At 42.5% G+C, this 27,876-nt stretch overlaps 1 protein-coding gene across 10 annotated transcripts in view; it reads right to left on the bottom strand.

The window, feature by feature from the left end:
- The window catches only part of LTBP1 (latent transforming growth factor beta binding protein 1), a 403,430-nt gene that overhangs the window by 30,859 nt on the left and 344,695 nt on the right, over positions 1-27,876 (bottom strand). For 6 of the 10 annotated variants that reach the window (XM_059188601.1, XM_059188602.1, XM_059188605.1 and 3 more), the window contains 6 exons: positions 21,204-21,329; positions 17,701-17,844; positions 4,015-4,191; positions 3,186-3,272; positions 1,076-1,204; positions 247-387 (listed from right to left, as the gene is read on the bottom strand). In XM_059188601.1, the coding sequence (XP_059044584.1) occupies positions 247-387; positions 1,076-1,204; positions 3,186-3,272; positions 4,015-4,191; positions 17,701-17,844; positions 21,204-21,329 (804 nt within the window). The remainder of the gene's footprint in view (positions 1-246; positions 388-1,075; positions 1,205-3,185; positions 3,273-4,014; positions 4,192-17,700; positions 17,845-21,203; positions 21,330-27,876) is intronic. The other 4 variants (XM_059188603.1, XM_059188606.1, XM_059188609.1 and 1 more) reach the window with 1 other exon arrangement.

Raw genomic sequence — 27,876 nt, 5'->3', positions numbered from 1 at the left:
ACATAACACTTTGCAGATTCATGCTTCCTCACCCAATTCATCCACCAAAGCCCTGGACTAGTGACACTAGTACACTCGAGTACTCAATTCCAAACTTCCTGCCTTTCAACTGACGTCATCCAAGGTTGCTCCTGGCAGTGATAATGGATAGATAAATTATGCCAATTACGAGTAGCATATCATCTCCCCGGGGATAAACAGTGAGATTTACTGGGACATAGACTTGCATCTCAGATCCAAACGTACCGTGCGACTCCGTTGGGGGTATACACCTTTTCTCTGAAGCATCCAGGACCATTGGGTGGGTACAGAAGCAGTTATAAGAGCCTTCTGTGTTAACGCACTGGCCATCAATACAACTACTGGGGTCCTGACATTCATCCAAATCTTAAGAGAAAAAAATTATTAAAGACAATCAGCAATAAGTTGTACGTCATACATGTCCCAAACTTCACACACTGCGAACTTTCGTTCAGATCCTAGGGGCTGCCACACGTTCAGTAACTACACATCATCATCCAAGACAGAATAGCTCTGACTAGAAAAATATTAAGTTGTATCGATTGGAAAAATAATGGTGCCCTGCTGCTGCTGACATTAAAGAAAGAAAGAAAACATTTAGGAACAGGATATGCTTCGAAATTCAAGATAAAATGTCTCTTTATGATAGCTTTAAAATTATTTCCTTTTTGCTATGTTTTTTCTGCCTAGTGTCTATGGTTTTCTGCTTAAGCCTTAAAGTCTGGGTCAGTATTTAAAAATGACTTTCACTTGCATGGTTTGAGTGATGAAACAGGAGGCTCCCCAGACCAAAAGAACACTTTGGTTAAACCAGTGACCTGAATTATAATTCCACATTGAATATTAACTCTTTGCTTGAAATCTGTTCAAATAAGAGTATGGAGGTTTTTTATTTTCTTAAATCTCGCTCAAGAAAAAGATCCATAAAACATTTGAAGATCTTTCCGACACGTGACTCAGATGCTAGGGAACTGTTTTTACTACATACATAGCATTTACTTATCTTTTTCCATCTGTGTATTTTCACAGCACAATGTGGCTTCTTCACACTTACCGAAGCACTGTAGTTTGACGGGATCATAGTATGTCCCCTGCTTACAGTAGCATTCGTAACCAGGCTGAGTGTTCAGACAGAAGCCATTTTTACAGATTTCTTGCCCAAAGAGCATGCATTCATCCGCATCTATGGGGGGGGGGGGGGATGGAGAAAGAGAACAGTTAGCTTAGGTCTTTCAGTTAAAAAGAAAAGTCTAACCGATATGGGGCTTCAAGTTAGATATTATGATATTCATAGCCCAAAGAATCTTCAGAAACAACAACAGAAGATTTTTAAGGTTTTCAGAATTTATCATAGTTTTAAGAACTAGTTTTTAGAAAAATTTTTAGAAAAGTTTTCAGAAATTTAGAATAAACTTTTAAGAAAATTCTTAAAAGACCCAACTCACAGATGTGGAGACAGACTCTGTGATACCTATGGAACAATGTCCAAAACATTAGTGCAAAAGTTCTTCTTGTAAAGACCATCTCTAGGTTGCTACCTCCTATTTGATGAAATAATCTATGGATTTCACAACGCAACCAATGATATTTTCATAAGGATATACCTTTTAAGAAAAGTGGCTTCTATAAATGTATATTTTGGCCCATTAACTAGTTGAGATGAAGAACACTCCCAAGGAGAGTTTGATGGGACTCGATGAGGCTTCTTTCTTGGTGATAATGACCAGCTAAGAAAAGCACAAGTTGCTAAGGGGGGTGGCAGGCCCACTCCTCCACAGAATTTATAGCGCTCGCCATCTGCAAGCCTCAGTTTACTCAGTGCTAAGTTGGAGACAACAGGAACATCTGATAGGACTCAAACAATTGAATGAGAAAATCCATGTAGAAGAATCCACAGACTCTCATAAACTATTATCCCTTACTTTCATTGCTATTATTATTATTATCATCAGTTCTAGCATTTTAGAGCAAATGCCGTCTCATTAAAAAGAAATCATAGGCTCTGAAGATGAATCACTCAAAGTCACACAGCTGGAAAATGGCAAAGTCGAGTCCATAATACATGGCTGTTTGGATCTGCAACTAATATTCCAACCATTTACAGCACTGCTAAGACAGGGTGAGGAGGAACTTATTTTTATATGAGAGAGGGTGACTTTATGGTAAAATCAGGGCTCTGTTCCACAATATGAAGTGAGATTTAACCATATCCCTGCAAAAACAAAGTAGGATATTTGGGAACTTGAAAACCGTTAAACACATATTGCAAACCAAGTCTTGTTATTTAATTGGACTAAATCATAAATAGATTTTAAAAACACATATGGAATTTCTTACCCAGCTACTGACTATCCTTAAGACACTATTCTCAACAACGGAAGGACAATAAAAATGTTTAGTCTATATTCCAGCCACTTAGCAGTTTTCAATCTTAAAATGTAAAGGGGGAAAAAACCCACATTGTATATGAGATGTCAATAAAAGCTCTACCATGGAAATGTCAAAAGTGAGTGGTTACCAAGGAAATATTCATACATGTGGTTTAAATTTTGCCAAAAAGGCTGTGCATTTATTTTAGAATTATAGACTAATAGCATTAAATATAGAACACACATCTACTTTAGTTTTCTTCTTTTCTATTCCTTATGAGGAATCTGTAGCCTTTGGTAAAAGTCTCTTAGCCATAGTGGGATGAGTTCTAAAAAGGGCAAGAATCTTAACTTTGTTGATAACCACACAGACCAATATAATGGCAGTCAAAATTACACTGTTTTAAATCATGTTATTTCTAACGTATGTCTGGAATAAAAGAATAAACTTATAGAAGTACCTCGTAGGTACAGAATTTTGTGTTAAGTATTTTGAGTATGTTATCTCATTTAATTTTCACAATAAACCTCGGAGACATTACTCCCATCTCAGATAGGAAGAGATGGAAACTCAGCAGGTTAACAGGACATCCCAAGGCCAACAGTCCTATGTTTTCTAAATCACAAGACAGACCTCTGCCTGGAATCTGTAGGGACCCTCCAGTAGAAGAATTAAAGACTTTCTAATAAGTTTCCATGATTAGAAGAACTCTAATTCTGTTGAACCCAAGCCATGATTTTACTTGAATGATGATATGCACATGTGTTGCAAATTCGCTTCTGTTTGATTCTGACCTTTATAGCTCTCACCACCCGTCTCGTAAGAGGATTCTCCACTGGGGACAAAACCTTTCCCTCTAGGACACATTTCGGTGAATTCAGCTGAGTTCAGGAGAGACCCAAAACAAACAAACAAACAAACAGAGAGTTAAAAGAAGAAAAAAAAAAAAAAGAACATCCTCCATTAATTTGAGGAAGAAAAACTCAGTTTTTCTTTCTCAGACTCAGTAACTTTAAGGCAAATCTTGTCATCTAATTCAGGCAAATACATTCAGCACAATCTCCGAAATTACAGAGTAGGGGCAAATAAATCTAATGGCTTTATAAGTTTACCAGTAACTTCAAAAAACTCCCCGAACTCATGCACTTTTGATTTACCTACATTTTGGCTGATGTGATGATTTCCTTCTACCTGACTGTGGTTTCTAGTGTTTTAAAGGTTTAGTAAGATTCCATCCAGGCAAGATCTTAGTCTAAATACGCAAGCTCTAGTTACAGATAATGCGGTGTCAGCTTTAGCAAAAAAGACTGGTTTGTAAAAATGTAATAAAACTGAGTCACCTTTCTGCCAAAATACCCTATGGGACCTCACTGTAACAGTGTATTCTGTGACGGGACTGAAGTTAAGTTTAAGATTTCATTTGGAGGTAGGACGATGGGGGAGGATTCCAGGCCTGAATGAAATGTACTGCAAGGTGATCTCATCTCCGCTCTGCTACGGCAGGTCCCAGGCAATGCCATCCTTACAAGGCTTCAATGCAGAGGCCAAAATGAGAAAATGCCAAAGCCCTGGACAGCAGAGGACCAGATCCAATGATGAACACACCACTCAGCAGGTCCTTACCAGTCCCCACCACTGGGCAAGGGAAGATCTCACAGTTGTCTCCCCACCCGGCCCCAGAAGTACAGCAGCATTCTTGTTTGGTGACGTTGGGGGCCAGCACGTTATCACAGAGGCTGGCATCGTTGAGATTATAGTAGCATTCTTTCTTTTCTTCCTTGGGTTGATCTTCATCTAAGACTAAAGAGAGTGGAGAACGTGAGAAGAGGACCTCCAGGACCCATCAGGTCTGTATCACAACAGAGCAGAAGACACAACAGTAAAAAGGCAGGTGTGTCAGCATCATTTCACTTACACAAAGTGGCCCTTTTGCTTTCAGTGGTGGTGGATTCTTCCACTGCAAGATAAAAATGCCTGGAATCCTGAATCTTGATGGATTTCTAACACACCCCAAGAGTGTAAATCTGTCAAAATCATTTCCTTTTACGTTAACCAATTACTTTATTCTTGTACATTTGGCCGTGACAAGAGTTTCCATATATGCTTTCTTGCCAAACATTGAGCTATATGAGCTGTAACACCTACTTAAATCAATGAAAATTTTCCCCAACATTTGACCAGAGAAGTGGGGCCACACAAAACATTTAACTCTTAGGTGGTTATTTGAATCAACCATGCCCCAGTCTTTTCTGAATAGAACAAGGCAGCATAAGAAAACCAGAAAAACACTGCAGTAACCTCAAGTCTATAAAATAACCTTTTGTTCCTGAAAGTCTACCTCAGTTGCTACAAAATACAGTTTGTTTTTTTTTTTTTTTTTTTTTTTTTTTTTAAAGATTTTATTTATTTATTTGTAAGAGAGAGAGAGAGTGAGAGCAAGCACAGGCAGACAGAGTGGAAGGCAGAGTCAGAGGGAGAAGCAGGCTCCCTGCGGAGCAAGGAGCCCGATGTGGGACTCGATCCCAGGACGCTGGGATCATGACCTGAGCCGAAGGCAGCTGCTTAACCAACTGAGCCACCCAGGCGTCCCCAAAATACAGTTTTGAAGGAAATAATGAGTACCAGCTAAACCTCAGGGTAAAATTTCAAGCTGGCTTCTAGTTGGGCTCATGTATTTTCCAACAGACTCAGTTTAATCCTCTGTGAGAAAAGACAAAGTGATGGGACAGAAAAGAAACGAGAACAAAGTCTACCTACTTTCAGAAAATACCACAAATGATTTAATCCCATCAGATTTGTAGTCTGTGAACAAGAGTGTGCTTTTAAAAAACAATCAATAGGGGCGCCTGGGTGGCTCAGTGGGTTAGGCCGCTGCCTTCGGCTCAGGTCATGATCTCAGGGTCCTGGGATCGAGTCCCGCATCGAGCTCTCTGCTCAGCAGAGAGCCTGCTTCCCTCTCTCTCTCTGCCTGCCTCTCCATCTACTTGTGATTTCTCTCTGTCAAATAAATAAATAAAATCTTTAAATAAAAAAAAATAAAAAAAAATAAAAAACAATCAATAGGGGCGCCTGGGTGGCTCAGTTGGTTGGGCAACTGCCTTCGGCTCAGGTCATGGTCCAAGAGTCCTGGGATCGAATCCCACATTGGGCTCCCAGCTCCATGGGGAATCTGCTTCTCCCTCTGACCTCCCCTCTCATGCTCTCTTTCTCTCTCTCAAAATAAATAAATAAAAATCTTCAAAAAAATAAAAAACAATCAATAGTTTCAGACTAGGCTTGTAAAATAGTCTAATCTCTTCCCTACCATAGGCTGTAGAGGTCAAATTACTGCCTATGATTTAGTTAGAACTTATTAATAGTTTCTATTTTATGCTGTATCAAATAAAGAGCCGACTACTGCCATCACAATTATTTAGATTAATTCCAGCAAAATATTTTCATCAGAAGGCTGTTGTTTCCAGATTTTTAGACACAAAGAAACTACAGGGACAAAGGGAAAAACATTTGCCAGTGAGGATAAGACATTAATGTCAACACCTACCTTTGTTTTGCAGTTGGTAGATAAATTGTATTACTAGGAAAGTTTAGTGAGGTATTTTCACAATAGTTTCCTATGTATTTATTTTGGCAGGTTCAGGTTGACTGTGAAAACTAGATCAATATGCCCTATAGCAAGTCTTCCTAAAATAGAAGTTCACAGAATTCTATCACAAAAGCTACTGCCCCTTTCTTTCCTCCTATGGCAAAGAAAACAAGCAAAACAACAAACAAAATTGATGTACATATTACTCTCAAAACACAGAACATCCACGAGAATGTAAAAGATCCCTGCTCACAATTGATTTCGGCTCCTTCTCAGATCATTCTGTCTTTGACATAATTCAGTCTGGACTCTCAGTTAGCGTTCAGAGCTGATGACAAATTTCAACCTGGAATAAGTGTCCAGGAAAAAGCAGAAATGCTGATTTCTACAGCAGTTTATGAAGCAGTTTTAAATCATTTCCTTGTGTGTGACATCAGATAAAAACCTGCCACAACCCTTGTCCCCTCTAGGTTTCAGGCGTGCAGAAGACAAAAATGGGCTTTGCCCACATGGATGGAGCAGACGACCACCACTTCATTCTCCTCGGGAGGGGCTCCAAGCTCGTACACACAGAATTCTCTAGGAAATGTAAGGGCATTCCAAGATATTAAAATCCATGGGGCGTCTGGGTGGCTCAGTGGGTTAAAGCCTCAGCTCAGGTCATGATCTTAGGGTCCTGGGATCGAGTCCCTCATCGGGCTCTCTGCTCATTGGGGAGCCTGCTTCCCCCCTCTCTCTGCCTGCCTCTCTGCCTACTTGTGATGTCTGTCTGTCAAATCAAATAATCAATCAATCAAATCAAATCTTAAAAAAAAAATCCATCATGAGCTCTGTAGAAAATTTTGTAAATGCTTCCCCAACACTTGTGAATAAACTGACAGCCTACTACTACTAATTCTACTCATTTTATCCAGAGGACCTAAACGTGCAACTAGCTATGAATGGATGCATTTAGAAATACTATTCAAACCAGCACCACAATTGGTCAAGTTTACAGTCTGTGCTAAAAGAGGGCTGAATAACTGTTTTCTTCTTGTGTTCAAAGTCATAGGTATGTCATGGTGTTTCTTACAAAATGGAAAACTATACAGGAGGACATCATGAAGATTGCTACATCCACAGGTAATGAGACACCACAGGCTTCTGTGTTAATAAATATGGTCTGTGTTCTACCATGTTTGTTTTACTCATAGCACAGAAACTAAGAAAAGAAATTATCTTTGTTTTCCTTTTTTTTTGGAAGGATACTCCCAAGTTATTGCATAAGGGAAACGACCAATAACATTACTATACTATTCAGGTTTTACATTGGTTGCTAACAGGTTTTATTTTTTCTCCAAGCAGACTGAAAATTCCGTGTTTACACAGCTGAAATTGGGGATTAGGCCCTCATCCGTGTTTGGAAAGAGATGCAAATTCTTTTCAAAAAACTGGTCCACAAAGGTCATTCTGTGAAAAAAAGGCAATTTCTTTATCTTTCTAACCTTTAAATAATTAACTTCCTAGAGCATTTTTCCACTGGGGAACACTGAGCCATGAACACAATGCAATGTGATTTCTTTAGAGAATCTCTGTATGGGTTTAGGTCACTGTTGCCACAGGAGGAATGGTTCTATCGCAAAATAATTTTAAGACATCTAATCAACGGACACAAAAGCATCAGACATTAAAAGGAATGAATTTTATTTTTCTTAAAGCTTTTATGAATAAGATTAGCTATGCCACATACTTCAAGCCACAGACTTCTATGAAATAAACTGTCTCCTTTCTAGTATTTTCAGATGTCATTTTAAAATTTTATTAAGAGGTTGGCATAACATCTGGGCGTAAACAGCAATTTGCATAGTTCAATCCTAGGGTACGGACGGTGACAAGAAGTGAGTTTTTGGATCTTTTACTGAAGCAATTTTTACGGAACCCTTCCTTGTGATCCAGAGTAACTCCATGAAGCAGACTGTATGGGTTATCAAGCAACCTCATCTTCCAGAAGAGACAATCCAGGCTGGGTCCAATGTGTCATGCCTACTGCTTTCCCTAAACCTCTTCTATGGGGCTCAGCTTCCTAGCACCTGAACCGGCATGGGTTTGTTTTGCTTTGCTTTTTTCCTTTCTTTCTCCTTTTTGAGACAAAGAGGGAGGGGTCACCAGATAATCTCTGCAAGGGTAGGGTGCAGCTACAAGGTCATACAGGACCATCATGTTCCCTTGCTCTGAAGAGAAAGTTGTGGGTTGAGTCACAAGTGCCACTTATGAAGAGCACCTTCTAGAAATGTCTTCTGGTTCATCATGAAGAAGAGGATGTGGTGTTTATTTATAGGACTGTTTCCTTCCCTGGTCTCATCTTAGGTTTGCTGTTAGGTTGAAGAAAGCTGGACTATTTTCCTAATAAAAGTGGACCTGGGCATTTTAAATGGGCTTGTTAAATGGCTTTTAGGGGTGCCTGGGTGGCTCCATTGTTAAGCGTCTGCCTTCAGCTCAGGTCATGGTTTGAGGGTTCTAGGATTGAGCCCTCCATCTGGCTACCTGCTCAGCGGGGAGCCTGCTGCTTCTTCTCCCACTCCCCCTGTTTGAGTTCCCTCTCACTGTCTCTCTCTGTCAAATGAATAAATAAAATCTTTTTTTTTTTTAGATTTTATTTATTTATTTGACAGATAGAGATCACAAGTAGGCAGAGAAGCAGGCGGGGGTGGGGGAGGAAGGGAAGCAGGCTCCCCGCTGAGCAGAGAGCCCGATGCGGGACTCGATCTCAGGACCCTGAGATCATAACCTGAGCCGAAGGCAGCGGCTTAACCCACTGAGCCACCCAGGCGCCCCGAATAAATAAAATCTTAAAAACAAACACACAAATGGGTTTTTATTTCCAATTTCCATTTGCAATGTATTCTGAAGGTCTTTCTGAGCTAATAATCCTCTTCATACCCTTCTGGGACAGTCAGGATTTTGACAATGACCAACGAGTAACATCACAAATACTCGGATACAGTGTCCCCCCCCCCCCCTCGAAAACACACCCGCCATAGTCCTGAAAAAGACATCAATTTATAAAACTCTAACGATGGTACTGTTCAGTAAATTACTTTCAACACAATCATTCATGAAGCTTTGTCTTTTTTTAAATTTTAAAATCTCTACAGGCACTACTGTTTTATACCAACTCCTGTTTTTACGAGAAAACAATTCCTAGTGTAATATTCCAAGGAGGAATAAAAGAAAGCTTGGAAATTCATCATTTTTCCTTTTCCCCCTGGTTGTCTCGATTAAAGACTTGCAAGATGAGATGTGTGTGTGTGTGTGTTAAGTGGGATTCAGGAGAGAGAGCCACTGGTGAGTTTCAGAAAACGAGCACTGACAACAGGAAGGGGCCAGACAGGAAGGGACACAAGTAAAAAGGAAGACTGGAAATAAGGGCTCATAAGTTCAATGGCAAAGGTGTGACAGTCAAAATGGAGATGAGAAAGCCAAGCACAAGAGAAAAAATATATGGGAGAAGATTCCTCCACATAGTTCCTATCCCTAAAGCAGTCAGGCAGGTGGGGAGTCAGGCCCTGACCTAAGCCCTACTGCACATGGCCAGGGTGGGCAAGGCTACCATGGAAGGCTGCCTGGAGGAGCTGACCTTTGAGTCAACATCTTAAAAAATAAATTCTGAAAAACTGGACAGGAAATAAGGTGTGACAGGAGTGAGGAGGAATGAAGAGTACAATCGTCTTCAAGTCTGTGTGGGTGGAGTACGGTGAGGGGAGGTGGGCTCAGAAGAAGGAGTTCAGGGAGGGTGACCCTGAGAGCCCGAGGCTGGGACAGGGATGCACGGGCATAGGAACAAGTGAAATTTGATTTCCTGACTCAGATATAGGGTAGAGGACACCACCACCGTCTGCTGGAAGAAGGTCGCCTCAGGGCCTCCTCTAAGAAGACAGGAAATAAATACTGTCCAGGGTGAAGGAAGGATCTTGGTCTTCGTTTCTTTTTCGAGAAGAGAATGGGAGAAGTGAGCCTGAGATTGGAACAGGCTGGGGAGAGTGGGGAAAAGAGAAAGCTTATGACTCAGGGAGAGAGTACTGGAAACTGGGAAAGTCAGGGCAAGAGCCCAGGGACAGAGAAGCCTCCCGGAAGCAGGATGAAGCCCCACAGGAAGGAAAAATGGGTGTGACACGCTGAGGCAGGTGAGCAGATGTTGCATGTGGAGACAGAGAAAAGAGAAGAGGTCACAACAGCAAAAGCACTGTTGTGGTCACAGGGCACCTGGGTGGCTCAGTCGTTAAGCGTCTGCCTTCTGCTCAGGTCATGATCCCAGGGTCCTGGGGTGGAGTCCAGCCTCTGGTTCCCTGCTTCTCCCTCTACCCCTCCCCCCACTCATGCTCACACTCTCAAATAAATAAATAAATAAAATCTTAAAAAAAAAAAAAAAAAAAAAAGCCTGGTCACAACACAGACACACAGGTGTCGTGAGGGCTTGTGAAGATGATTGGGAGAGTAGAGCCACATCAGACGTGACAGGTGGACTATCTGGAAATGTTTAAAAGGAAATGCACAAACCCTTCCTCTTCAGGCCCTATTCATGGCAAATGCTAGGATCCCACGTGATTTCCAGCGCAACGGGGTGGGCGTCTCTCCCGCAGCCTCGAGAACACGAAATGACTGGCGTCCAGGCCGAGTCTGTCCCTTGGTCAGCTGGTACTGGTTTGTGCAAACGTGGACAGCTCTTTACTGAAAACGTGGATATTATTTTGGATACTAGATAGAGCAAGTAAAAAACTTCCTAAAAGTAAAAGCACGGTTTGAAAATTTTTTCTAGGCTCCCTGAATGTGGGAAGAAAACGGACCCAGCTTCCCCCTCCCCGCAAACAAATGAGCCTGTTTTCCTTATACTTACCTTATTTGACTTTTCCTATAGACTTACTTTATTTTATGGTATAGCGGCATTACCAATACACAAGAAGACCCCAGGAGCTTGATGGCATTTTACAATGTTTACATTTTAAATACTGTGCTCTTGCTGTCTTTTTTTCCTACCCAAGGCCTTTTTTTCTAATCAGAAATTATTTTTGAAAAAACTCTTTCAATGTTAATTTATTTTACAGGTTAAGTAAATACATTATTTAAAAAAAAAAAACCCTACTCTGCCAAATATAACAGTTGAATGATATTATATGTGGTTTCCTGTCTTTAAAAAAATATTGTATATACATAAAACCTATAGTGAAACTACCTCTCCAGGAAGAGAACAAGAATGCTGTGTGGGTTTAATTGTCAGAACCATGAGGATGATTTGCACGTGCCCCTTGACAGCAGGGAAGCATAATTTATACTTATATATACATTTATATATAAGTATATATATAGTATAAATGCATAAGTATAAATGCATAATTCCTCATTCAAGTGTGACCCCCACTGTATCTTTGATAAAAATGTATCTCTGATAAAATGAATAATTATATTAATTCTACAGAACTACCTGGGAATGAGATGTGAGATACAAAGTGGATACGCTCTCCAATCAAACAGGCAATTTGATTCAAGAGTCACTGAGTGTGTGCCACAGGTCAGGCACCATGCATGCGAAGCAGTGAACAAGGTTACAGGGGATGCAGAAAAGGAGGAAGATGGAGTATCGGGTCCTGTTGCTCCGCTAGTGGATTTGAACTTCATGCTGTAGGGAGCAGGAAGCAGCTGAAGCTTTCTGTCTGAGCCCCCGAGCACCGGGGATTGCACGCAATGGATCACTAAATTCTGTACCTAAAACCAGCGCCGCACTGTATGTTAACTAGAATTTAAGTAACAACTTGGAAGAAAAAAAAATAATAAAACCAGACTCATGTTTTGCAAACATCAACTGTGGCAACTGCAAGGAGCAGGAATTGATGGGAGAGGCTGGAGGGAAGTCAGGAGGGTACTGCCACGGTCTGGGTAAGAGAAGCTGAGGGACTGGCCTGGAGGAGTGAGGAGCAGGGAGAGCTTTGAAGGACACTGTGGAAGGAGAATTGGCAGGACATTATGATGGCCTGGAGGAATGGTGAGAAAAATTAAGGTATGATGATGTCAGGATTTCTTGTACTGACGTTTGGCAATTAATGAGTGAACACAGCTTAGGGAAGGAATGGTAAAGAATTCGGTTTTGGATAATTTCGGGCAGATACACTTAGAAGACTCCCTGGGAGAAAGGTCCAATAATAGGCAGCTGGAAATAAGAGCACGGCCCTAAGGACAGAGGAGGAGGCAGAAAGTATTTCCTTGGCAGTGAGTACCACGTAAGTAATCGTTGACTCAGAGACGAGGATTAAATATCCCCGGAGAAGCACAGAGAGTAAAAAGAGGCCTGAACATGCAACTCCCCAGGACATTATTATTTAAGGAATGGGCAACAGAAAAAGAGTCTGGGAACAAGAAAGAGAAAGAACAGAGAAAGAGAAAGGAGGATACAGGGAAGATAAATGTCCTAAAATCAATCAAAGGGAAAAGAAGGGGTGGGGGGGATGGGAAACCACTGTCCATTTTTCTCTTGAGGAGTCAGCAGGGAGACTCATGGCTTTAGCATGTAGGAGCTCACTGCTGACCCAAGGGAAAAGCGTTTCACACAGACGGACGAGTGGGAGGGCCCTGGACCAAATGGGAACGTGGATGTCCCCCCAAAGAATCTGGAGGTAAGTGCGGTGACAGAGGGCATCCCTGGATGGCGCCATTGCAGGGGATTTTCGTTTAAAAAAAATAGATTTTATTTATTTGACAGGGAAAGAGATCACAAGTAGGCAGAGAGGCAGGCAGGGCGGGGTGGGGGAGGAAGCAGGCTCCCCGCTGAGCAGAGAGCCCGATGCGGGACTCGATTCCAGGACCCTGAAATCATGACCTGAGCCGAAGGCAGAGGCTTAACCCACTGAGCCACCCAGGTGCCCCTTATTTTTATTTTTGATCTATTTTCGTATTTGCCAAATTTCTGAGGAGAATGCGCCTCATTTCAGTAAAGAAAACAAAACAAAGAAAGGAAGTGAAAAGGAAGCCAATTTTAGAAGAATCTGGTGTCACGGGGTCCTCAGCCTTGAGAAGCGGAGTGGTGATGTGGAAGAGACCTGGGAGCGGGGTTTCTGCACAGCATCCGCCAGCAGGCCCTAAGGAGAACATTTAGAACTTCTCTCTGGGCCTGGGCTTCCTTACACATAAATATCGGAGCTGGGCTGGAAAACCACGAAGGCGCTTCCTTGTTGTAGAAGTCTAGGCCTGAGCTTGTGAGGCGACACATTAGCAAGAAATGGTATTTAGGGAAACCCTGAAATAAACTGTGTCAAGAACGATTAATTTATCATTTATAATTTATAATGCCAATTATCCCTCCAATTTATGTTCTATAATTTCTGATCTTGCTTATTCACTTTTCTTAGAGTGAGGAATCCTTGCCTCAATTATAACATACATCTTTTTGTGTTCTTTTCTTATACCTTTTGTTTTAAAAATAAAACCCAGTTCCTACCCCCCGAGTCTCCTCTGTGCACCAATCAAGACAGAGAGCCGCGTTTTGTGGGTAAGGCCTGAGGGCTTCAGCTGGCAAGACTACATATTTACTGCTTCCTTTAGAGTGCCCACGGACGTCAAGTTTTTATTGACCAATTATCACAGGCACTGAGGAAATAGAAGCACCAGGCTGTATTTCACATGCATACCCTCTTACACGTGATGAGTGGCGTGGATATTTTTTAGTCATTTCTGTTGCAGGTGCTTTTAGACAACGTACAGCAATGTCAATTAGTGGCCAAAGGCTCAGGTAGTAAAAACCATTACGCCAGACCTAAAAAGAAAAAATTAGGTGGGAGCCAAGATGTAGTTTAGAAACAAAAATCCTATGATAGGAAAATTCAAAAGTACAACCTGGCATGATGTCCTGGGGGAAGTGGGTGCCCTTCGGGCCGTGGGTCTCCCACCTGTTCCAGGATACCTCTCGGGAAACACCCACAGACCCGTGACAGTGGTCTGCTGTCTCTAGTTATGGGACAAATCTGCACACTGATGTTAAGTGTGCCTTCCTGCCACGCACCCCTCAGCCCCGGTTCCGTCCTCAGTCTGATCCCACCGCAGATGACTCGCTACTGCCCACTGCTGGAATGCCCTGGGTCCTGGGGAAACTTTGTTCCAGCCGAGGAACAGCGTTCCAGCCTATATTGCAAATTTTTCACCTTTCCTTTCTGAATTACGTTTCAGGAAGGATGAGGTCTGCGTTGTTGGTCTATCATATGGAGAATACTATTAATCTGAGTCCTTGTTAAAAACTTTCACTTGAATTTCCTACACCACGGTTTGTTTTATTTAACAGCAGCTCCTTTGATTGGAGGAGACTAATTCTTTGAAGTGGCCTCCATTTAACCAATCTCTTCCATGAACCAATGTTCCCTCGCCCTCTGAAAAGCACCCTGGCCAGTGTCCTCAGTCAGCTGGCTGCTCTCCAGTGGGAGCACACGCGTCTGATCTCACGTGTTGGGCATGGTGCTGACCGAGTCTCGGCTGTGTTTATTCTGAAACATTCTGTGCCAGCGTATTAATTGTTGTAATTGTATAACTGAACAGTATATAGATCAATAAAATATGCCTTTAGAAGAGTTGTTTATAGAACAAGATCAAGGTTTGGAAAGACTAGTGCTAACTTGGTAAAAGCAACGTTATCAAATTAGGTGTGGATAAGACAACCACAAAAAAAAAAATGAGAAAAACTATAAAAATCTAGAGGGATTTTACACTCATTTACTTAACAAGGGACTTTAAATTCTTACTCCCTTTAAAGTGGGTGATGTCAATCCTGTGTAATACAGTTTATGCAGGACAAGCCATGCAGGACTCTAAGAGTGGACTTCTACTCGAAGAAAGACTCTGGCCCTCCTTCTAAGATCGGCAAATGAATGTTCCTTTGTGTGCTTTAAGTTAAAATTTAAATACTTAAAAACTATATTATCTTTTTTAAGATTTCCAGCTTCAATCACCTTTTTAAATAGCAGGTCAACTACTGGCCCTGAAGAAGTCAGGGAGGGAAATCTCCTGTGGTTCACAGCTGGCCGGTCTCTCAGTACCCAGACAGAGAACTGCTCAGATGAAGATGTCATCACAGACAATCTTAAGACTGCGTATCATCAGTAAAGTTTGCCAAGAAATATGCAAATTGAGGTAGAGTAGTCAGAGCTGCCAGGAACTATATAGTCAGATTATGCTGACATGGACCAATAAAAACAACTGGGTATGTACAATATTTAGCAAAAGTTAGAGAACTATGGGGGAAAATATGTAAGAAACCATAAATGGAAAGATTAGATATAAAGTTAAGAGGAAAAGAAACTATGTAACCATTGGCAAACAAGATTTATGAATCTGATCAAAATGAAGTTCTTTAAAAAAAATGCAGGACAGTACATAGTGAGCTCTGACTGGGAGAACTTTCCAGAAAGAGTCACTGAGAGGGCAATGACACTAAGGGAGGAAAAAAGCAAAGCAAGTGTTAGGAACTTTGTTACAGAAAAACTTAAAAATAGGAGATGAGGAACAAGGCTTACAAAATGAATCATTGTAAAGTTTTAAGAAGCAGCTTACAATGAATTACTCCCGTTCCCCCAAAATGGTTCAGGTGGTCTCACGATCCTATTAAAGCACCACTGATCTCTAAGAAAAGAAATGAGCTAGCTTTAGGATCTCAGACATGCACCTCATTTCGAGTCTATGTGAAGTGAATGAACCATTTTTTTTTTTTTAAGATTTTATTTATTTATTTGACAGAGAGAGAGAGATCACAAGTAGGCAGAGAGACAGCAGGCGGGGGGTGGGGGAAGCAGGCTCCCCGCCAAGCAGAGAGCCCAATGCATGGCCCAATCCCAGGACCCCGAGATCACGACCCGAGCCAAAGGCAGAGGCTTTAATTCACTGAGCCACCCAGGAGCCCCTGAACCATTCTTTGATGGTGCTAAAACATTCTAGCAAAAAAATATCTATTTTGGAAAAAAGTCATTAAAAGGTCTATTATTTCAGAACAGATTCTAAAAAAATAAGAAAGAGGCATCACTTAAGTGTTTGGATTAGAGCTTACTTCCTATTGAACTCTGCCATTAACAAATGGCTTTTACAGAGAAGATTTTTAAAAAATTCATAAAATTCTGTGAGGTAAATACCACCTTTCTGTTTTGTAAGCAAGAAAATAAAAACTCATAAAAGGTGAATGATATGCCCAAGCTTACACAGCTGGAAAACAGCAGCCCACCACAGTCATTCCAATTTAAAGTATTACAAGAAGTTTGGAAAACAAAGGACTAAACTAAAGTTTCCATTAATTCCAATAATTATCTTTTTAAATATCATCTCTTCTTCCCTCCCACCACAGACTGTAATCATTTGAAGAGCCTGGTCTGTCACTCAACACGGGACCACACGCATTTAGCTTAACTACCCAACCTTCATGTGAATCATTCAATGACTGTACAATAATACGTGAATGACTTTAGTCAAAATGATACTGTGGGTGAGGTGTTATTCTACAGAACCAAAGACAAAGAAGAAAAAGATACTTACCCAATCCTACTATGGGCCAGCCAGGTTATTGACTGGGTGTTTTTTTAAAGATTATTTATTTATTTATTTGTCAGAGAGAGAGAGGAGCCTGATGCAGGACTTGATCCCAGGACCCTGGGATCATGACCTGAACCAAAGGCAGCGGCTTAACTGACTGAACCACCCAGGCATCCCTGAGTGTTTGTTTTTGCTACTACAGGAACAACTGAGATGAAAAGTCTTTTCTCTTTGGTTCATGCGTTACAGGGGTGGTCACTGGAATGAAGAGCGACCCCAGTAACACTTCATCCTGTCCCCTTCACAATGTTTGTGAACTGCCGTCTTTTTGTGTAATTCTGCACCCCTCCTTTCTACATTTAATAACTAAGAATATGTGTAGGGGAAAATATTTTTACATTTTATTCCCTATTACTTGCAAAGATGGTTATTTCACACAGAACAAGTGTACCCTATCGAGAAGTAGTGAGAGTTCTCTTAGAAGCATGGATATAATCACTGAGATTGAGCAAGAAAGTCAAATGGCCAATGTTTCATTTTATTTGGCTCTCGAATGACCATTTGGTCTTTTGCTTCCCTTAAAATACAACCAAACTATAGCTACATGGCACACACTAAAAGAGTGATCTGGAAGTTGATTAATTTATCTGGAAAACCATCAGCTCTCCATTTCAATTCGTGCCATGATGACACAGACTAAATCAAATTTTAAACGAATGCAAACACAGCCACTCTCCGGGCCAACTTCTGAAAAAAACACCTTAACTCTTCCAAGTGGAAGTCTTTGTAGATCCTAAGAGGCCTATATGTTGCTTCTAATTTAGAGAAGTGTCAAGATACGCCTCTCGGAGGGCCAAGAAAGCAAGATTATGCAACCTAGTGAGAAGACGCCATGTTAAACCCTGAGCTGATGGCTCTCTCAGTTGTGAGCGGTTCCCAGTGAATGTTCTCATCATTTTGGATCCTTTACCCTACCCATGGCGTCTCTGGGTTGGAAAGCACGACAGAGGCCATCTAGCTCAAACAGTCATCACTGACCACATCCTAATTCACTGATAAGGCAGGCTTGGAAAGAGCACGGAACTTCCAAACACAGCAGTGTTCCAGGACATTTGGTTATTCCTTACCTCACTTCCAGAGCGTGTGGCTCAAACCTGAGTAGGGATAAGCCCCCAAGAGGAGCCACAGAGACTTACCTCCAGAGTCCCGGGAGCGGCACTGCCCAGTCATGGGGCTGTACTCCTGGTTTTCATCAGCACACACACACAGGAAGGACCCTTCCACGTTTTCACAGAAGGCTTCACCACACACCCCACTGAGCAGCTCACACTCGTTCACATCTGGAAAAGGGAGCACAGATCAAGTCAGACGCATGCCTCCCTCCTGATGGCTCTCTATTTTACCAGTTGTGCCAGGGCTAGTGGTGTCTGCTGGTCCCAAATGGTCCCCCGTGAGCAATCAGAGCCTCTCGCTATTTTCTGGGGAAGGGGTTCCTCAAGACGGGGCTGCACAATTCGGTTTGTGTAAAAGGACCATGAAAACACAAAGCCAAGTTTCCATATTCCAGTTCCACTTTACGGAGGGCCCTGGGATCGAACTGCGAGCGGCCTGTGTACACCCTGACCATTTAATTCTCTCTTCCTTGACTTTTTGACATAATGAGGTCTTAAAGAACAGGACAGTCTGCTCTCGCTTTTGAATTCAGGAAAATTAGCAGACCTGGCACTTCAGAAACAAGAACCGTTCTTACATTCATTACAAAATTGTTTTCAATCTATTCATATATCTGAAAATACAGTAGTAGCCAAAATGTCCATACTACAACAACCAGAAATCAGGTGTGTATCCCTTTAGGAAATGAAGGGAAGACCCCTGTAAATACTCATCAGGTTACGTTAGTCATTCACATGAAACAAACTATTCCAGGAACGTATCACGGGCTGTGCCTTTAAAAATTCTGCAGGTCTTCTGCGGGTGCTTTCTATTTTGCTAAGTGCTATTCGTTTGTACTTAATACTTAACTAAAACATAGCCCAGGAATCTACTACCGAGTACAGTTTATTCAATATTATGTGAGCACATAGTCCTAAAAAGGGCTAATTCTAACGTTTGACCTTGCCCAACACTACATTTAACGTGTCTCGTCAAAAGAAATTTTATTAAGGAATGCCCAGTTCAACAAAGTACTTGAATTGACATCTGAAATGCTCACGTATTTTATGCATTAAACACGCACAAACATCAGCTCTCATAAGCGTACTCTGAGATGGTTTATACAAAGTTAAATATTATATAAAGTTAAATATTATCCAAATCATTTAGGGAAAAAAAATCTTATTCTCACCTGCTATACCCAGTTAATTGGACAAAAAGTTTATGAATCTTGACTTATTTGGGTAATTACCTCAGTTTTCCATTTCACTTTGTATATAAACAGATATAAACCTAATGAGCTGGGTTTTGCTTATGAAAGGTATTAGAACATGAAGGAAAGCAGAGAGCTGGCATATTTAATCAACTCAGACAGTCATAATGTAGACCAGAAAAATTGACTTTAGAAATTTGCCAGTTCACATTTATCAATTTGGTAAATGTCAAATGGAACTTTCTACTTTCTAACTCGTATTATTTACATGACTCTTGGTATCTCTCCCACGAGAATGAATTCACTCCATCAAAAAAGTACTTTCTAGTTTACTTCTGCGGGCCAGGCACTGGGCCAACAATGATTATGCAGGCGGGCCCAACTCCTGCCTTCACAGAGCTTAGAGTCAAGCCAGGGAAATCAGCCAGACGATCTCACAAGTCGTGGTAAGCGCTAAGAATGAAAAGTGCAAGGAAAGCATGGAACAGTGGACCTTCAGGGAAGGGCTGGGTTAGGGACAGGATACCGGACCCAAGTTCCAGCTGAAGGATGAGGTGGTGATATGGAGCAGAGCTGAAAGGGGGTTGATGGGGGGGGGGTCAGAGGGTGTGGGGAGTGAGGGGGTAGGCGCAGGCAGAGTCCAAGTAGAGGAAACAGAATGGCCAAGGTTTGCTCTCAGGGATGATCTGATTCTCAAATCCTACAGAACACCCAGCAGCAGGTGCATATAGTAGACGCTCAGTTAATATTTGGGGAGTGTGAATGAACAGATGAAATGACACCTGTTGAGTTCAGTAAAATGATAACAAATATCCTTCCTCTAAGGATGGTGTTTTGTGGGCTGAAACAGAACGTCAGGATGGGTTTGCTGTCCTCATCAGACTGGTCCGACGTGAACCTCTACCAGAGGTTCAGGAGCGGACATGGAGTCTGCGGTGGGATAGCTGCTATCTCAGCAGGTCACAGTTAAAATTGGCCACGCACCTACAACAGGCCAACCATTAGTCCCAGCCAGGACGAGAGACAAGGTTCTCAACCACGGGCTCTGGAGGCCTCGGAGAAGGCAGCTGCAGGCCGTCTACGCTAATGACAGCCCCGCAGTTCGGCAGTTCTGTAGCTGAATCTGAGAAAGGTGTTCGGGAAGCAGGAGGAGGGGTCCGTGCCGAGCTGGAGTGGGGACAGCGTCTGGGAGGAGAGGGGCAGGATCCTCAGGAGACAGTGGGATGAATCCCCACTCAGGCAAGGGGATACTGGGAAGATGTCTCCAGCAGAAGCAGCAAACAGCAGCCCCATCCCTGCACAGCCGCGTGAGCAGCCACACGCTGATGTACATTTTACGTCGCGGGAGCGTTCGAGGTGAAGAAGGAGGTGCTGAGGCTGGGAGGTGGCATGCAGGTCACCTGACCTGTTTTGTCAAAACATTTAGACAGTTTTTGTTGCCTGCATTTTAGCGCAAAGGAGACTAAAGCAGGAGTTGGAACCAGCAATGATGACAGTGTTAGTTTTAAAGTGGCGGCTACTCACGGGGGCAATTTCACCACTAAACTTTGGGGAAATCAATATTGCTTCCCCCGTTTAATCTGGATGTGCTTGGAATTGCAGACGTTCAAACTCAGGAGTTACGGACTCCTCCTGAGACAGTGTCTGCTATGAAACGGACAGAGTAAGCATAAAGGAAAAGCCTCGTTACCTGTGAGGATCTGCATTTCATAGCCTTTCTTCCTTCCCTGATTATGGCTCTTATTGCAAATGTTTTGTAATGATTTTGATTTAAAGCAATCACAGCTGATCAGAAAAGGAGATATAAAATGTGTTGTCTATAGGAGCATGAGCTGAACCCTGTTCCAGGACATGTGATGACATTCAGGATGCCTTCCAGCTCCATCAACCCAGACAGACCGGAGAAAGAGAGTTGCACAATCCGAAGAATGACGGGTGTCATTCTTGGAAAATGAAACTCCTGCCAACACTTTTCCTTAACTGCACTGCTTAAGGAGGTACATCGTGAAGACCCACAAGCCATACCACACACCAGACAGCTGCCTGTGCAGGCGGGACTCTGCAGAAGGGCTCCGTAGCCACAGCTCAGAGTTTCAACAGATGTTCTTTTTTCAATACACATGGAATTCAGTTCTTCTTCTTTATTTCTTAATGTCCTGAGCAAGTTCAGAATCCATCTTTCTGCACACCCCCAAACTGGGTGATCACATCGAATGAGGATGAAATTCTATCCCAATGATCTTGTTTACAGTCTCTCCTGCTCTGGATAACTAGGGCTGCATTTCAATAGGTGGGGACGTGAAACATGTTGTGGAAAGAAATCTAAACACTCACCCACACACCCTTGCCCATCCTGTGGGGCCTGAAAGCCCTGATAACAGAGGCAGCGGAAGGAGCCGGGCGTATTGTCACAAAACCCGTGACTGTCACACACAGTGTTGTTTACACATTCATCAATATCTGCAAAAGAGACATTTCACATCAGACACAAAACACAGACTGACAAACACCAGATATTAATGGATCGACAGAGGTGTTCGACATACCTCGACTGGTCTGAGATGATCATGTTTACACAGAATGGACTTCTAAAACATTTTACATAGAAATAAAATGTTTTGATGACAATGTCTTCAGAGACAAAGGCTGGGCTCTGTGAGAAAACATGTACTTTTCCTCAGGAAATGTTTTCGAACAGAAAGAGCTGCTGGAATTGCCACTGTCTGTTTTCTGCTGGCTTTCAACCCTGTATTTCCAAGGAGAGTACGTTCTCCTACCAGGGAAACCCGGCAAAGTACGGTCACCCTTTCTGAATCATGGTCAATGCTCACAGTTCTTTCTGCAGAAGTCACTTACTCATCCCTATAGATAACCTTGGACAAATCTCAACAGCATTTTCAGGAAGAGAGGAAAGAAGGAGAGGGAGGAGGAGGAGGAGAAGGGGGGTGTGAAGAGGGGGAAGGGGAGGGGGAGGAGGGGGAGGGGGAGGAGGAGAGAGAGGAGAGACAGGGAATCTGATGAGTTCAGCCGACCGGTCTGTCCTATTCAAGTTATAGCCACTCAAGGTCCTAAATGTCCATGCTGTGCCCCCCACACCCCCGTTAGCCAGTGGCCGACTTGTAAATTCACGTGTTCTCTAAAAACTTGATGATAGTGATCTTATGCCTTTTTTCCCCCAATAAAAATGTTTTCATGAAAGTGATGTCTCAATTATGAAGTTAAAAACAGACTTTTAGATATACTTTTTTTTTTTTTTAAAGATTTTATTTATGTATTTGACAGAGAGAGAGATCACAAGTAGGCAGAGAGGCAGGCAGAGAGAGAGGAGGAAGCAGGCTCCCTGCCGAGCAGAGAGTCCAACGCAGGGCTCCATCCCAGGACGCCGGGACCATGACCCAAGCCAAAGGCAGAAGCCCCAAACCACTGAACCACCCAGGTGCCCCTAGATACACGTCTTTATCCTCACAGTAACTCACTGTAAGTGACTGACTTCGCCTTTTCGTTCCCCTTCCCTTTTTCCTGGTTTCCTGCCATACCACACACTCGCATCTGTCAGGTTCTGTCCTCTCTGCTTCTGGATTACATGCTCCCCAAACACAGGCTTTTGGAGAAACAATGATGAAAATGCAATTGCTGCATCCAAATACATGGGAAGATAACAAATGATTTAAAAAAAAATGGTAAGTTAAGTAGCCCTTGACGGAATTTAGTTTGGAGGAGTTAATAAAACTGAACTTTGCTCTTCCTCAATTTTTAAAAACGTTTTATTTATTTAAGAAAGCCCTACACCCAACACGGAGCTCAAACTCATGACCCCGAGGATCAAAAATCACACGCTCTTCCCAAGGAGCCAGCCAGGGGGCCCTGCTCTTTCTAAATTGTTTAATGTCGAGTCAGGAAACTTTCCAGAAGAAAAAGAAAATGAACGCAATGACGATTTGGGAATTGTTTCGCTTCCCTTCCTAATTTTCCAACACAATCAAGCATAAGTCCAGAGAGTGTCTCACTTCTGAATTGTAAACGATGAGGGACCACCCACTTTTGCTTTATTCAACTCAAACAAAACTGTTCCTTCTCCTTTCAAGGCTGGGCTCTTTCCCTACCACGCTCTCCTCGCTTGAGTCCTACCTGCTCGTCCTTCTCTAGCGTCCTCAGTTCCTCCTCCCTTCCCTGATTTCAAACATGTTAAAATCTCCCGGAATAGCGTTCACTTCACTGTGGGGTCACCTACTGTGCTTTCCCATTCATTCTACTGCTACAAAACGTCTCAGAAGAACGATCTATATGCATGGCCTTTGTTCTTCACGTACCTCACCAGTAAAAAACAAACTAGTAACCACACTACTACTAGTAACATTGGTATAGTCCTAAAATTACGGGGAGGACTCAACAAAAGAACATGTATAAGTAAAGTGCTTAGAACAGTGCCTGGCATGTGACATGGGAAGCGTACACTACGGGCCAACCATTGTTATGATTATTCCTCCCCCTGTTCCTTCTTGACCTACAAACTCACTTTCTCACTCTTTATTCCATGAAGCTCCTCTGGAGAAGGACCACCAACGGCTGACCCGTCCGTAAGTCTGACCATCATTTTCCAGTCAGCAGCCACCATCATGCTTGACGTCCCAGGCGGGCCACGTCCCTCCCTGAACTCTCTCTTCCCATACCCCGTGACAAGAGTATTATTCCTGATCAACGTTTAACCACGTTGGCTGGCCCCCATCCTTCCACAGTCTGAAGACGGGGTCTGCCAGGGCTCGGGCTCCCTGGGATCTGCTGCTTCCTTAGCGTTGCCCTGTCCCACCCTTTCCAGACAATCTGGATTTCAATTACCACGGTCCTCGGAATGAATCCCAAAGCTTTATCTCCAGCCAGGATCCTTCTTAGTCTTAATCATTTCCATTTCATCTTTTACTCTAATCTCAAACTTATCAAGCCTGAAACCAAATTCACTGTATTATTCCTAAACCACACTTCCTGAGCTGACTGACAAATCTTATTTCTGCCCCCCCCTTTTTTTCCCTCTATCTCCTCCCTCAACTTGAACCAAAAACTCAATGACATTATTTCACATCTAAAAAAACTGACTTTCGGGGCACCTGGGTGGCTCAGTGGGTTAAGCCTCTGCCTTTGGCTCAGGTCAGGATCTCAGGGTCCTGGGATCGAGTCCTGCATCGGGCTCTCTGCTTGGCAGGGAGCCTGCCTCCCTGTCTCTCTCTGCCTGCTTCTCTGCTTACTTGTGATCTCTGTCTGTCAGATAAATAAATAAAATCTTAAAAAAAAAAAAAAAAACTGACTCTCCCCTGTAACATCTAACACAGAGATGACATGCAGTAAATCTGTTCTGATGGGTTTCCAGTGTCAGCATAAGGCTAGGATTTATTTACTGACCACAACAGTGAGATCAGTAACTACACAGTATCATCAAATCACTTAATACAGGCCATTACTAATTTTAGACTTCTGGAAATGGGTATTTGTCTAAGAAACTATTCACGGAGCCACAGGATTTAAGAGCTGGAAAGAAAGGCAGAAATCCTTCAAATTATCAATTATACACTGATGATTTCCTAATCTTTCTCAAAGGTTGACCTCCAGCATTTAAAGCCATTTATTTGAAACTATGGGACATTTCATGACAACTGAGCTGACGGTCACACCCATCTTACTTCACCTTCCTTTCTCCTATACTCTCTTCATCAGAGACTCCAACCAGTCACCCTCGCTAGAAATCTTGGCAGCATGCTTCCCCCTCTCCTCTGTCATGTCCCTAACCCATTCTTCACTAACAGCAAACCTATCAGTGACATTCCCTTTTTCAGAATACTCAGGATCTCTTCTTGGCTGCAGGAAACCAACCACTCTCCTTGGCAGAGCACAGAGCACCCTTCCTCCTCCGGCTCCTGGCTAAGCATCCAGCCAGAGTTCTTAGCCAACACTTCCTTCCCAATTTATGTCTCAGCTGTCTCAGTACACCAGAGTTCTTGAAAACGCTATGGTCTTTGTCTTCTCACTGACTTGGAGCCCTCCACTCCCTCTCTCCACTAGAAAGTCTCCCCACCATCAGTTTTGCTTGGAAACTCCTCCTGGCCCATCAGGAGTCAGCCCAAGGGACACCTCCCAAGTGTCAGACTTCAGGGTCCCTCCTCTCTCCTCCCAGAGCATTCTGTGCCGCTGCTGTCCTCCCCTCTCCCAGGGCCACTGTTTGGGGTGGAAAACCTCCAACTGAATGTCACCGGCAACTTAGCTCCCTGCTAAAATGAGACAGCAAAGAAGGAGGAAGGAAAACCAGTGCTGAAAATCTGGCGGCTTTTAGCCCAGATTCTTGCAATAACATCTCTTGCTTTCCTTCTCATGAGTTCTGCACAGTCACAACAGATGATGACTTCGTGCTAATGGCCACCAGCTCAGGAACTGAGAAACTGACCTAAGGTGAACAAGTTCTGAGATGGTTATGAGTTACTGGGCATCTTGCAGCCTCAGAATTAATGTATCAGTGATTAACACAGAAAGTTTAGATGAGCAATATTTTGGATTTGAATGAATAGGAAAAAATAACGTGGAGTGCCTGCTGGAGACTAGCTCTTCAACAACTCATAGTTTATGAAAACGATACACTGTAACTTTCAGCAGTTCCATGTTTTCAACAATGAGGTAAGGAAATAGCTGAACAAAAGGACAACATGCATTTTACTTCTCTAATGACCTGTATAAAACAACACTATTTCATTAGAATTGTCTTTGATGACGTGAGTGCGGAGATATTTTTCCATTGTTAGTCCTGTCTATAAAAAGTTCCAAGATCTCCTATAATTAAGATCAATTCTATAATAATAAAACTAAAATGCAAGAACATTTATTATTATGTGAGAATAAAAGCTTACCAAGATGAAAGCTTCATTACATGGACAAGTGAACACCATCTTGTTTTACTGAAGCTGATTTTTTTTTTTTTTTAAGATTTTATTTATTTGTCAGAGAGAGAGGGGAGAGAGCGAGCACAGGCAGACAGAGTGGCAGGCAGAGTCAGAGGGAGAAGCAGGCTCCCTGCGGAGCAAGGAGCCTGATGTGGGACTCGATCCCAGGACGCTGGGATCATGACCTGAGTGGAAGGCAGCTGCTTAACCAACTGAGCCACCCAGGTGTCCCCTGAAGCTGATTTTTTAATACTTTTTATATTTTTAATATGAAACTCCATTCTGAATGATGCTAACATGAGAGGTCTTCTCTTTGCTTAATGAAGGGGTCATTCTACTAAAGTACTAAAACCAGTTCTGCTTTGGCATCTGGAAGAGCCACGCATGATCTTATCACCAGTCATACTGTCTCCCAGATGAGTGATGAAGAAATAACTTTCCAGAAATCTCTTCGTTGGCAACCCAGATGAATTAGTTATGCTCCTACAAGACTGCTGATTTCTCATGCAACTTTTTGCCATTAATATTTTTTACAGCAAGGCAGATATAAATATTATAAATATAGATATGAATTCAAGGAAGAATTACACAGACCAAGGATAGTGGATCACTGATAGGAATTCTCTAATAACAAGAATAACATAACCATCGGAAAGAAATAGAGCATCATCGTGGGTAACTAGAACTATCTACCAGTGGCTCGTTTTTAAAGGAGCAAAGGCCCACATTTAGGAGGTCTTAACTTTTGACCCATTTGGTACATCTCTTTTCCTTGCCTAATTGCTTTTTACCTGGTACCTTTTCTCCACAGACCAAAGCTTTTTTCAAAACCTACTAATTATTATCAGGAATTTTACATATAAGAGCAGAACCCCACCCACGCTCCTCAAATCCTCAAATAAAAGCATAAGGCCAGATACTTGGTGTCACCTTCTCCCTTAGGTAAAGTGAGCTACAAAATAAGGTGAAAGTATGGAAAAGAGGCATGTTTTTCTAAAAGGGATTGGGGTTCTGGGATAAAGCTTATTTACTCCTCAGAAAATTACCAACTATGTTCAAAGACCTCAACAATGAAATTCCTAATAAAACCCCAATGATTCTATTAGGTTTTCTGTACTATATACCAAAAAGTATGGGAATGGGGAGAAAGGAATCTCTATCTGCATATACGTTTTTAACAAAATGATTTGGTTTTCTTCCTCATATTTTTTGTTCTGAACTAAGAAAAAAGTGTTTCTTTTTTTTTTTTTTTAACATGTCCTATCTTTGTGCTGTTGATTTTCTTTCTTCTTCTTCTTCTTCTTCTGTTTTTTGTTTTTTTTTTTTTTTTAAGATTTTATTTATTTATTTGTCAGAGAGATTGAGCACAGGCAGACAGAGTGGCAGGCAGAGGCAGAGGGAGAAGCAGGCTCCCCGCCGAGCAAGGAGCCCGATGTGGGACTCAATCCCAGGATGCTGGGATCATGACCTGAGCCGAAGGCAGCCGCCCAACCAACTGAGCCACACAGGCCTCCCAATTTTCTTTCTTCTTATTCTGAGTAGGCCATAACTACCTGTTGGAAGCGAAAGCTCATTAATGGCCGTCCTGCCGCTGCCCGCACTCTCTAGAGAGGTGGATGACAGAAACTGAGTCCCATTTCTGGTAGCAATCTTTCATAGGAAAATCTCCACAGCTGTATGGTTGAGAAGAAAAAGCCTTCCTGTCATCCAAACATTTTTTTATGAATGATAGGGTTTGTCTCAACTGGAAGGAACTTTGAAGAGTATCCAGTTCAACCCCTTCATTTTAAGAACCAGAAAGCTGAGGCCTAGAGAGGCTAAGTAACTTGCCTCAAGGTTACCCCATCAGAGCTGGCCAAGGAGCAGACGCGGGGAAGGAGCACCCTTCTGAATCTAAGTTTGTGGCTCTAGCCATCACGACCTCTTGCCTCCCATCACAGTGATGGTTATAAAAGGCCAGTGCAAGAGGACAAGCAGAAACAAATGTCTGTGAGTCCCACAAGCATACTGGTATGTTTTCACCACAAAGATGTGAGTCAAGATACCCACTCTCTAACTTATCTCCTACTGCCTTACGGTTTAATCAA

Source organism: Mustela lutreola, chromosome 9, assembly GCF_030435805.1.
Source record: "Mustela lutreola isolate mMusLut2 chromosome 9, mMusLut2.pri, whole genome shotgun sequence".
Taxonomy (NCBI): Eukaryota; Metazoa; Chordata; class Mammalia; order Carnivora; family Mustelidae; genus Mustela; species Mustela lutreola.
Note: the sequence above shows the minus strand (reverse complement) of the source record. Positions and strands in the feature narration are given on the sequence as shown.